This window comes from Gymnoscopelus braueri, assembly GCF_963280865.1.
Source record: "Gymnoscopelus braueri genome assembly, chromosome: 2".
Lineage (NCBI taxonomy): Eukaryota > Metazoa > Chordata > Actinopteri > Myctophiformes > Myctophidae > Gymnoscopelus > Gymnoscopelus braueri.
Genome location: NC_137604.1, coordinates 27,727,835 through 27,739,786, shown reverse-complemented (window position 1 = coordinate 27,739,786; position 11,952 = coordinate 27,727,835). Strand labels below are relative to the sequence as shown.

At 44.4% G+C, this 11,952-nt stretch overlaps 1 protein-coding gene across 1 annotated transcript in view; it reads right to left on the bottom strand.

The window, feature by feature from the left end:
• Positions 1-2,608: 2,608 nt before the first annotated feature.
• LOC308076576 (amyloid beta precursor protein binding family B member 2-like) overlaps positions 2,609-11,952 on the bottom strand; it is a 70,470-nt gene continuing 61,126 nt past the window's right edge. The window contains 2 exon segments of the mRNA XM_080416961.1: positions 2,609-7,723; positions 11,378-11,557. Of these exon segments, the coding sequence (XP_080273087.1) occupies positions 7,550-7,723; positions 11,378-11,557 (354 nt within the window). The 3' untranslated portion in view covers positions 2,609-7,549.

The window sequence follows — 11,952 nt, the reverse complement described above, 5'->3', positions numbered from 1 at the left end:
TAGACAGTTCACCACATCCCAGGTCAATGTCTCCACAGTCATCCATGGGCGCTGCAGTGTATGTTGGGGGAGAAATGGGGCGGGGAGAGAGAGGGGGGGGAGAGAGAGAGGAGGATGCAGGAGCATGATCTAATTTTGTTAGATGTAGGGAATGTGGTGAATGCATATAGAAATAAGCCATTTATAGAAAACGGAAAATAGGTGAGTTTTATAGCCAACCACAAAAGCCCACTACGATTCAAAGAAACACCATACAATACATTCAGGAATTTCTTTGTAGAATTCAAAAATATTTTACAAATCAGATGGGCAGTAAATGAGACATCTTTGTCAGACCAATGGGAGTTACATGAATGCCTGGTGAAATACATAAAAATGCTGCCAAATCTCATTTGTTAACAACCTATGCTCTATTTCATAGAAGAATCTTGAAGAATTGAGAGTTATCACTTAAAATGACATGCCAAACATTTGGGGGACACTAGGGTTAATGTGGTTAATCCAACTGGCAGACTAGGTCAACATGTTGGTCGTAGGCTTATTCCACTACAGACATCTTATTCCACAGATATCAGTATCCTCAGAGCTGTGCAAGTCTATGGATAACTGGACATAAGGATAACTGGACATAAAGTAAGGCCAGGGTCGTGGTCTAAGTGAGAATAAAACTATTAAAGCAGGTCCCACCCACTTACACGCACATAAAAACTCCAGAAAAGAGGAGTAGAATAAAAAATTAATCTGCAGTTGTATAACTGCTGTGCTGCACACAATTCATTTGGGATAAGACAGAATAGGGAGGCAGAGAGAGAGAGTGCAAGAGAGAGAGGGGGAAAGCGGGGGAAGAGAAAGAGGGAGAGGCAGAAAGAAAGAAAGAAAAAGAGATAGAGGGGAGGGTTGAGCTTATAAGAGATTTAAAAGGATTATTCCTCTGTCTAAATGCCACTGCAGAACAAGACACTTTTCTTCTTGTGTGTGGGCATTTGTATGCGTGAGTGCATGCGTGCGTGTGTACATGCGTGTGTGTGTGTGAGAGAGAGAGAGACCACTGTCTGCGTGGACAATCAGCTGTCTCTTTGTAGTGTCCTGAACCAATCCGTCTCAGGGATTGTATCTCAGTTCTTCATAAAACATACAGACACATTAAGGAACCCTGTGCTCTCAAATGTTGTTCTATCTGCGAAGAGAGGAGAACGGAGGCATGGCAGGAGACCAGGGACTGCAACTGTCATGTTGCCCATGAATAATGTCCCAGACTTTATTCTGTGGGCAACCACAAAGCCACAAACCCCTCTGCTATTCTCTCTCTCTCTCTGTCCCCTTTTCAAGCCTCGCCCATCCCTTTTCCATCCTCTGCAGTTCCCTACATAAACTCAGATTTGTTGCCCACAAAACCAGTACTTTTAACCCATTAATACCTGGAACGCATCTGTGTCACTTTTAGATTTCTTTAGGCTATTCAAAAATAGCAGATATACAAGCTCATAGCGCGGCACCGAGTGCCGCGCTACGAGCTTGTAGATCTGCTATTTTTGAAAAATCGTGAAAATATATATTTTTACATTTTTTTCCGAAAAACTGTTAGGATTTAGAAAATGTTTAGAAGCGGCCTCAGGTCTTAATGGGTTAATGTGCTCTTTTCTCTCCCTCACCCACTACTCCTCTCTCTTCCTTTCAGGCGAACGCCATTAAGACCGAAACAGTCCAGGAAGTGCTTGCACGAGCAGCTGCAGCAGGTCTCCTGGATGGAATTGTCCCTGAGAAATCGAAAGCATCGAAAGCTCCTAAAAAGGGACGAGGCGGGAAGAAAGACACAACCTCAGCCGCCAGTGAATCGCTTTCCAAGCTCGTTATAGGACAGGATCCAGAAAGGAAAAAGTCAACCATCGGAAGTGACAAGGGCTTGAAGGGAGCCCTGGATCCAGAGAAGGGTGATGATGAAGTAGCAAAAGGGGAGATGAGAGGGCTTACGAGACGTAAGGTGAAGTCAAAACAGCCATTGAATAAATCCCGTCGAACCTCCGTGGTAACCAAAACCCGTCCACACAGGAAGAAACCAGGTTATAGGAAGATCACACCGACACCACACAAAACACTAAATCCTCCAGGTCAAACTCAAGCTAAACCTACCCTCTCTGACCATTCCACCCCTATCACCCCCTTCCCTGACAAAGATACCTCTGATATCCTGACAATGGTGTCCAAACAACCCAAGTCCGTCCCACCTACCCCCAGAACCAAGAAACATCCCTCACCCACACAGCCTGCTCCCACCACTCCCCGCAGACGCTACAAACAGCCATCAGGGAAAAAGACAGCACCTAAGAAGGCCAAAAAGCCGCACAAGGAAGTTGGTAAACCAGGAAGTCCAAATAAGGCCACAGGGGAAAAGATGAACCCCGTAGATTTGGTGCTGAGCCCAACTTCCTCCCCAAGCCTGGGCTCTCTGAGCAGTGGGAGTGACATTTCTCATTCCTTACAGGTGTCCCCTTCAGCCTCTCGATCTCCGCTCACACTCCTCTAGACTCACAAACACTCATCCTGCTTCATTTCTGCATCCTCTCTGCTTAAATTGTTAATTACACACACACACCACAAGAGCCAGGTGTCAAGTTTTACAATGCTGTTTATTCTCACAATAGGTTACATTGATATGGTGTACAAATCAGTGAGCAGCAAACTGAAGCGGATACGTTCATCTGTGTGGAGTGAGTGCTGTGTGAGTGTTTTTGTTTGTATATGTGTGAGATTGACTGAGAGGCTGGAAGTGTACCTCATCATCACCTTCATCTACAGACATTCAACCCTTGCATACACTTCCAGTCTCCCAGTGCATTACTGTACAAGGTGAAGATACAGTTTCCTTTGCCTGCCTCTCTCTCTGTAACTGTGACTTGACCAGGGAGTGAGAGAATAAGAGACAACAGACTTACCTACTTGTTCGTCCTAATAAAATCAGTATATACCTTTATAAAATAGAATAAATAAAATAAAAAATTATTTCTGTTCAGTACATACAGTCGTTCTTTCAACTGTCCTATATGGCATGCAAGGCTTTTTTGTGACTTCCTTTTCTTGAGATCAAAAGAATGCATAGATAGATAACTGTATCAACTCAACTGATAACTGAACATTTCTGATCACTTCTCTTTTCTCTCGCTCGCTTGTTTTTCAATATTTGTTCTTTTTTTTCTTCTTCTCTTATCTACAACAATGTACTGTATATATCAATATTTTACACTTTGGCCATCTTAGTGTGTTCTTTAACAAAAGGCATTTCATCGAAGAAAACAATAGAAAACTACAGACATTCAAAATGAAAAGATAGCTTATAAGGTAATTAATGTCAAATGTTACAATGTATCGGGATAATATATACACACACACTTGGCATCTCATTCACATTTCAATGTCCTCTGACAAAAGAAGGCTTCATGGTATTCTCAGCAGAATCTCAAATCTATTCCCCCCCAAGTTCCTACGACTGGTCCGGTCCGCCTCTTACTGCAGACATCAAAGTCAGAACACCAGAGGTACAGTATAGCCACACAGCAAACATGGCCAATTATTCAGCAACGTTTACCGTATTCACACCACAACCATTTTGCACTTGTGTCATAAGCCTAGTTCAGACTTCAGACCAAATATTCGCAACGAGTCTAAACAATTTTCAGACACATTTTTTACTTTGTTGTAAGACGGTGTCTGGGTGCTGAAAATAGCCGATCTACAGGCTCACAACGTGTTGCATTCGCGACGGGTTGTGAGCTTATAGAGCTGCCATTTTGGTTAACGACACCATCGCACGACGGAGCATAAATTAAGCATTAGACCATTGCAAAGACAAAAGGAGCACAGCAGTCTGAATTTCCCAATATAGTTGAGTATGATGCAAGTGCAAAATAGCTGCCATGTGAATACGGTCAATATAACCATTGTAGCAACTACTGCATATTGTTTTAACATGCTTGCCCCACCCCCAAGAGGAACTGTTTGGAAAACCCAGCAGTACCAATGCAGGATAGCTCCTGGGTAGCACTTCCATTGGTAGGTTCAGCTATTACTGTATTCATATCATTTATTTTCTATCAGTTGGCTATAACAGTGGTTTTCAAACCTTTTCATGGGAAGGACCCCCAAACTGATGTGTTTGGTATATTAACCCATTAAAACTGGGAACGCATCTGTGTAACCACTTTAACCATTATTTTTATACTTTGGCTATTCAAAAATAGCAGATCTACAAGCTCATAGCGCGGCATCGAGGGCCACGCTATGAGCTTGTAGATCTGCTATTTTTGAAAAATCTTAAAAATTAGTGCAAATCTTTGAATTATATATATTTTGAAAGCAAACATTTTTAACTCAAAAATTACTTTAAAATTAATTGCTTCTGGGGGGGTCCCTGGAACAAAATATTTTCAGATGGGGGTCGGCGGCCATTTTTGGGGTCCTTGACATGAAAAAGTTTGAGAACCACTGATATAGTAACATACTATACTGTGTAGGATTTAGAAGACATTTTGTAGAATCGGAACATCAGGCCTTAATGGGTTAACACATTTTGCCCGGGGACCCCCTGGAATCCCTGAAGGGCCCCTGGCGGGGGTCCCCGGACCCCACTCTTGAGAACCAGTGGGTTTATAAGGTACTAGGAGTGACAGAGTGAGATTTGCATGAGAACACTGAAAAAAACAGACCAAAGCAAAGTGTCCTAGTGGCACAGATGATGGCGGACATAAGTAGGTGGTCAGAAGAACCACACTTCAAGTGAACAGAACCCAGGAGACAGAGACAGCAGTTGACCTCCACGCTCTTACACAGCAAAATCGTGAGCGCTAACCACTTTGGGGCCGTGGTGTCCACCAAGACGTTTTGTTCCTCAGTGCAGCGTTTTGAATCGTTTACAATGGGAGCGCCGTTGTTTTAGGAAACCCCCCCGGCAGCGTGACTGACGAGGCACTGAGCGTTTATGTTGCGCTCGCTCGTTCACGTGTGGAGGGTTTTATCCGCGTGCCTGAGAGCTGACATATTTTCAACTCGGGCGTTTGGAAGCGTTTTTTTTTAGGTGAGCACCTTGGCGTTTTCAGCGGGGGGAAAAAAGTCTAGGCTTACACAACGCCTCACAATGCGTTGTGAGCTTGTAGATCTGCTATTTTTGTTTTTGCAAATTTTAAACATTTCCTTAAAACACATTTTAGATCTGCCTAAACTATAGTGACATGCCCAAAATAGGGACGACAGGTTGAAAAGTGGTTAATTGAACTCTGAAAGTGTATCAGAGTTTAAGTAACCCTCCAGACTTTACTGTGTAGAACATTCTGTTATCGAAAAAACGCCTTCTTGAAAACAGCCACGGTTGGACATGTATCAGTCACTAACACCACTAAGGGGGGGGGGGGGGGGCTACAGAATGTCCAGAGATCCGATGTGTACAAAAGCCACATACAGGTATAACCACACCAAGGTGAAGAGAAAAAAAAAAGCACAATCCTCCACTTTTCTGCGCAGTTACTCATCCAGCCATTCTTATTTCATCAATCCCCCTTTTATTAGTGGACACCAAGTCTTCATAGACTGACTTCCAGTGGTTCCTGGATCCGTTGGAAGAGGCGGGATTTAAAGTAGCAACGCAGTCGAGTCAGCGGGTTGGTCCAGCATGTGAATCAAACAGCAGCAAACATGCCCGTTGTGTGTGTCTCTCCTGTTATTTGGTGTAGCGCTCTAGTCACTGGCTGGAAGAAAGTCATTCCCTTCCTCTGTTATGGCTATCTGTCCTGTCTGTCTGTCTGTCTGTCCTTTTTCCGCGGGAGAATGAAAGAAGGAAACGGTGTAAGTAAACAAACAAGTCAGAAACACGGAGGTACGTATACATGCACGGTAGAAATCAGTAAAAGTGTTCAAGGAAAGTCGTAAGGGACCATTTGGTTCCATTTGTACACTTAATGGGGTTAAATTAACACTAAGGCTGTTTCCGTGTGTCACAATAGGGATTGGACCGTGTAAATGAAAATGTGAATGTATTTCCGGGGTGAAAGGTCACCTCTCGTTTAGACCAGCCAGAGTTCTCTCGCACACAAGAGCGAGTTGAGCACTACCGACAAGAAACTAACAACAAAATAAGGAGTAACGGGGGGGTAATAAAATATATTGTTTTTTAACTTGACTTCTCACCCCTTCAGTCTGGAAGCAGCACTGTAGTGTCACCGTCTTAAATGTTTCACGTTTATAGAAAAAGTTCATGCAGTGTGATGTGTACTTGTAATAGTGTGATGGAGACTGAGTGGTGAGTCTTACTAGTCTGTAGTGACTTCCTCGTTACTTCTACACCAGCCGTTCGCAACCTTTTCTGGATCAGGGCCCACTTGGAAATAATGACCACCCGTCTGACCACTTTAAAACGGCAGCCGAATGGTGGTCAGATGGGTGGGCCGGCAGCCACGTCACGTGCATTTTCAGAGCACGTTTTATCATTTCAATGATCAATCGATTGTGTTCCGGTTTGGATTGATGGAACTAACATACTAAACAGTATAATGATGTACTTACATATGTTTCTAGGTATTGGTATAATTATGAAAACACATTTTTCAAGGTTCTTTCCATACATTTATATTATAATTAAAATCTAAGTGTTTTGCCAATTATTTGGGGGCCCACTTGCAATACCCTCACAGTCCACCATGGGGCCTCGGCCCACAGGTTGAGAACCGCTGCTCTACACTGCTCTGTACACTGATGCAAAAACTGGCCATGTGGAATAATTGCTCATGTATTCGTGAACCCTACTTTCCCGTCCCTTTCACTTTCAAGAATAGAGGGGAACCGAGACGGAGAGACAAAGCGACTACAGACTAAGTGGACACGCTCCTGGGGGTGTGAAAGGGGTGTGGCCAGGTACGCGAGGTCATGCGGAAGCACAGGCACAAGCACAAAGACATCAGGGATCAACAGGTCACAGAGGGCATGGAGAGGTCAGGGTTCGAGAGTTCGGGCAGCGACACATGCGCTCACCACGCTCGCTGTGCTCAAAAAGAGCACTTCCTGCTTTGTTCATTGTTTTTTTTGTTTTTTGTTCTCTCTTTCCTCGCTCCTTCTCTGTGCTGAGGGGGATGAGAGTTGCTCCTATTTACATAAACACCTTCATGACCGTCATTCGGGTGCCTTAGGTTCTCATTACTGTTGCCAAACAGGTCTTCAGCTCGCCATAGGTCGCCTTCCGGTAAGAAGAAGGAGGCTTATTCCACTCAGATCGGCTTGACGGAGATACATTTTACATTTCTGTTCAAGAGTTACCGATGGGACCATTTCTTATTGACATTCAAACTCTTGAATTGAAAATTCAAATCAAATCCCCCCCACAAAGCTCCATAATCTAACCGTTCCCCAACCGAGCATCACCCGGGGTTTTTTTTTTACTCTGTTTCCATGGTTACTAGGGTCTGTGGTGACAGAAGGTGATGGTGACTGAAGGGGTTTTTGGCAGCGTTGCGACTGGTTACCATGGCGACTGGGGTAGGGGGGCAGGGTGATGGGTGTGGCTATAGCATTACTGTGGCAACTCCGTGACGGGTCTCTTGGGTTTGAGGGTGTCGATGAGGGACAGGACGCCTCTCTTCACGCTGGTGGAGACGCGGCGGGACACCGAGTCGCCACTGGGAGGCGAAGAGCCGCACGCCTTCTGGGTGGGGGGGCGCGCCACCAAACACTTCTGGTACCGCAGCTGGAGAAGGTGGGGGGGTGGGGGGGTAAGAAAGAGGGGGAGGGAGATGCATTATAAATAACATGGAGTAAAGGATGCTTAGTATGGAACTGCAGAGAGAGAGAGAGAGAGAGAGAGAGAGAGAGAGAGAGAGAGAGTGAGTGCGAGAGAGTGTGTGTGTGTGTGTGTGTGTGTGTGTGTGTGTGTGTGTGTGTGTGTGTGTGTGTGTGTGTGTGTGTGTGTGTGTGTGTGTGTGTGTGTGTGTGTGTGTGTGTGTGTGTGTGTGTGCGTGTGTGTGTGTCTCTCTCTCTGACACAGAGTTAGAATTATTCCCATTCTACCAGGGCCTGATACTAAATCCTACACCACACTGGAGGGTGAATCAGCACTTAGCCTCACACACCTTTGTGTGTGATTGGGTGTGTGGGTGTAGGGAGATCTTACCTACAGACTAGTGGCTGTGATCAGTATGAATGATTGATGATCTTTTGTCACAGTGAATCAGTTTTACTGGTTTGTGGTGTGGTGTGTGTGTGTGTGTGTGTGTGTGTGTGTGTGTGTGTGTGTGTGTGTGTGTGTGTGTGTGTGTGTGTGTGTGTGTGTGTGTGGAGAGATGTTACGTACTGCAGACTGGTAGATGTGATCAGTATTAATGATTGATGACCTTTTGTCACAGTGAATCAGTTTTACTGTTTTGTGTGTGTGTGTGTGTGTGTGTGTGTGTGTGTGCGTGTGTGTGCACGTGTCTGTTCGCGTGCACGTCTATCTATCTACAGTGTTGATAGGGATCAAAAGTACGGCCAAAAGCATACTTAATTGCTCTGACAAGCACACACACACACACACACACACACACACGAAAAAGAGCCTAACCTCACTAATGGCCTGTGTTTTACTGCGTTATATAATAATACTAAAAAGGGCCTGCTTCACTGTGATTAGAGTTTAACTGCTGGAATCTGTGAGGGCATAACAGCCACTTAAACCCTATACTTAGTTGACCGGAGTCCCCCAGGACTCTATACTAGGGCCTCTCCTGTTTTTGCTACACACTAAATATCTTCGCTGAAAAAAAAAGATCTACAAGCTTGTAGATAGTCTATTTACGCAGAATGTTTGCCCCCAGAATAGGGACGTGAGGGTTAAAGTCTGTTAAGCCATAGTTATCTCTGCATGAGTGTCATAAGAAAAGAGTTATGCACATAAGTGTTGGAAAGACTACTATATTCAGAGAGTGTCAACAAAACTTTGTCTGAACTTCACATGCCTGTGGTGGACGTCAGTGCATGTTTCCATTGAATGGGCTGTATGTATCCACCAGTTTCCAGTATTCCAGAGGCCTTGAGTGAATTATTATTATTATTACTGTTGTCATTCAATTCATTTGAGAGATCCGTGTCAGTCAATAATAATGTGGCAACACAACCTGACTAAATTCAAAAAGGGTCATATTAGTCTGCCTACTCACCCTACAAGATCTCCCTCCACACAGCTGATTCAAATTAATGATCAACGCTCGGCTCTTGACACTTGCTCTTAGCAGTAGCCTAACTCCTGTGTTTCATTCTTACTGGTAGCTCCAATCGGAACCTCTCCCTCCGCTGTATGGCTCTGAGATGAGGTCCCACAGCGTCGCGTGCCGGCAGGTGACGACACCGGCGAAAATTGTCCACTATGCATGATTCTTACCTTTTTACGCACATCGTAACCAAAAAGTAAAGGTCAGGGCCCCTGCTCTAAAATGTTTTAAATTTTAGCGGCCACGAAATTTTTACCGACGGGCTGAAACAAGCGTTTAAATCGCTTTTTTAGTCAGCCTGTGGCCAGTCAACCCCCGTCCGCATGCACTGTACTGCTCCCGTAAGATTGCATTGGGAAAACATGGCACAGGCTGACTAAAAAAGCGATTTAAAGCTTGTTTCAACCCGTCTGTAAAATTTTCTTGGCCGCTAAAATTTAAAACATCTGAGAGCAGGGAGGCTGACCTTTACTTTTTGGATACGATCTGCGGAAAAAGGTAATAATCATGCATAGTGGCCAATTTTCGCCGGTGTTGTCACCTGCTGGCACTCGACGCTGTGGGACCTCATCTCGGAACTATACAGGGGAGGGAGAGGTTCCAAATGGGGCTATCTTACTGGCTGCTGTTGCTGCTGTGACACCTGAATCTCTGCATGGGGATTAAATGGTGCTTGTTAAAGGAGTAGTTCATCAATTACACACCCCATGAAGCCTTGAATTCATGGAGATTTTTGTGTTTTTTGTCGCATTCCTAAACCAATAATTTGATGACCGGCGGAGTCTCCAGCAGGACACTCAAAAAGTCTCCTACTGAGTCTCCTATTGACCGATGACCTGGTCATCAAATTATTGGCTCAGGAATGCTACAAAAACTAAAACATCTCCATGAATTCAAGGCTTCATGGGGTATGTAATATGTAATAATTTGGGTGAACTACTCCTTTAAGTGACTTCAGCGCTTGATAATAACGCATTGATCATTAATTTGAATCAGGAGATCTTGTAGGGTAAGCAGGCAGACCATGACGACCATTTTGGATTTCTGTCAGGTTGTGTTCCCACATTATTGTCGACTGACACGCATCACTCAAGTGTTGCCCATAATTATTCGGCTCCAACTCGTTCCTGACTGCATCACTGTCTTGCCAATAATCTCGGTAAAGCACATCCTCTCGTGTAATAGTGCTTAATTCACACGCTCCCCCTTTCCCCCTCTAAGCTCCCTAGGAAACTTGTGGACACAGAGAGCAACAATCAACCTGGATAGAACAAAGCGTTGCTGTCAGGCAGAAACCTTGTATGTCCAAAATAGCAACTTTTCAGGAAATGGAAAGAAGAACCTGTGATCCAATTGTTAATATTGGTTACATACCGGCATTTATAAAACCCACACACAACCACTTTCACTTTAAAAAAAATAGCCGATCTTCAAGCTCAACTTGTCAACGTGTAGTGATCTTCAAAAGCATACAAAGTAGAAATATGGTTGATACAAGGTTTCAGCCCAACAGCAACGGTATGGATTTATTTGTAAACTAATCTGTCTACACTGCACAAGACAGCCCAAGTCAAACTTGTAAAGATTTTTACTTTCACACATGAGCGAGTGTTCGGTATCTCTGGACCTTCAGTGCATGGTTTTTGCATTCTAATCCACATTTCCTCTCAGGAGTGAATGAGCCTTTCTATCTGGACTATGCATTTAAAGTAACTTTTTAACCACTTAAGCCCTCTAGACTTAGTACTCTGGACCTGAATTGGCTCTGAACTTGGATCGCCTTTTTCCTTTCCTTTTTTGTCCACACACAATTTCCACCAAAAATAGCAGATCTACAAGCTCACGACCGTGTCGCAACGTGACACCCTGCGGAATCTGGATGCTGGGGTTCAAGTGGTTTAAAACAGAGTCAGCGGCTTCCAGAATTATGTAGGAGATGTACGTTTTATTTTTACATTTGAGTATACTAGTAGAACTGCTATTTTGACAAATGTTGACAAATCTTCTCTTATGGGGGCCCTACAGTACAGTGAGAACACTGACATGGACAATTTCCTGCTGTGTGCTACATGTGTGAAAGGACAATGACCATGACCGACCTGAATCCCTGGACATGTTCCAGATGTGAAAGAGGCTTTAGTGACTTTTTGACTCACCATGCAGGCTGCTTGCACAGCCTCTGACACATGCCCAGCGTTGGGCTCACACCAGAAGACGTGACAGTCGAAGCGCGAGCCACCTGCGTCCATGATGAAGGCAAAGGTGTGCACATCCTGACCCACGCCCATGAAAGAGAGGAAACGCACGCGACATTCCACCAGCACCTCCTCTTCCTCCTGCAAAGAAAATCACAGGGAGTGACATTCGTTTTTCTTCTCAAACTTTAGGGATGTAAATAACCAAACATGTATTTGTGCTGAATGGCTCCGTATATGACTCATAATTTGTGGTAGACATTCGAGTGGAAAGCTCGTGGAGAGCTCAATAACATAAAACATTTAGAATAGGTTTAGTGTTCAGGTTTCTAATTTGTGGACTATTGACAAGACTGTGATTTCTAACAAGGCAGCAGGGAGCACAGGAAAGCCCCTCCCTCCTCCGATGGTAAAAACTACTCAACTCATTTCACTGCAGTGCCCCGAGCATAAACTATCAGCAGCACAAGAGCTTTCTAGCAGGGAGTTTATCAGAGGGCACCAAACCTGAGAGGGATGAAAAGCCACAGCTAGAG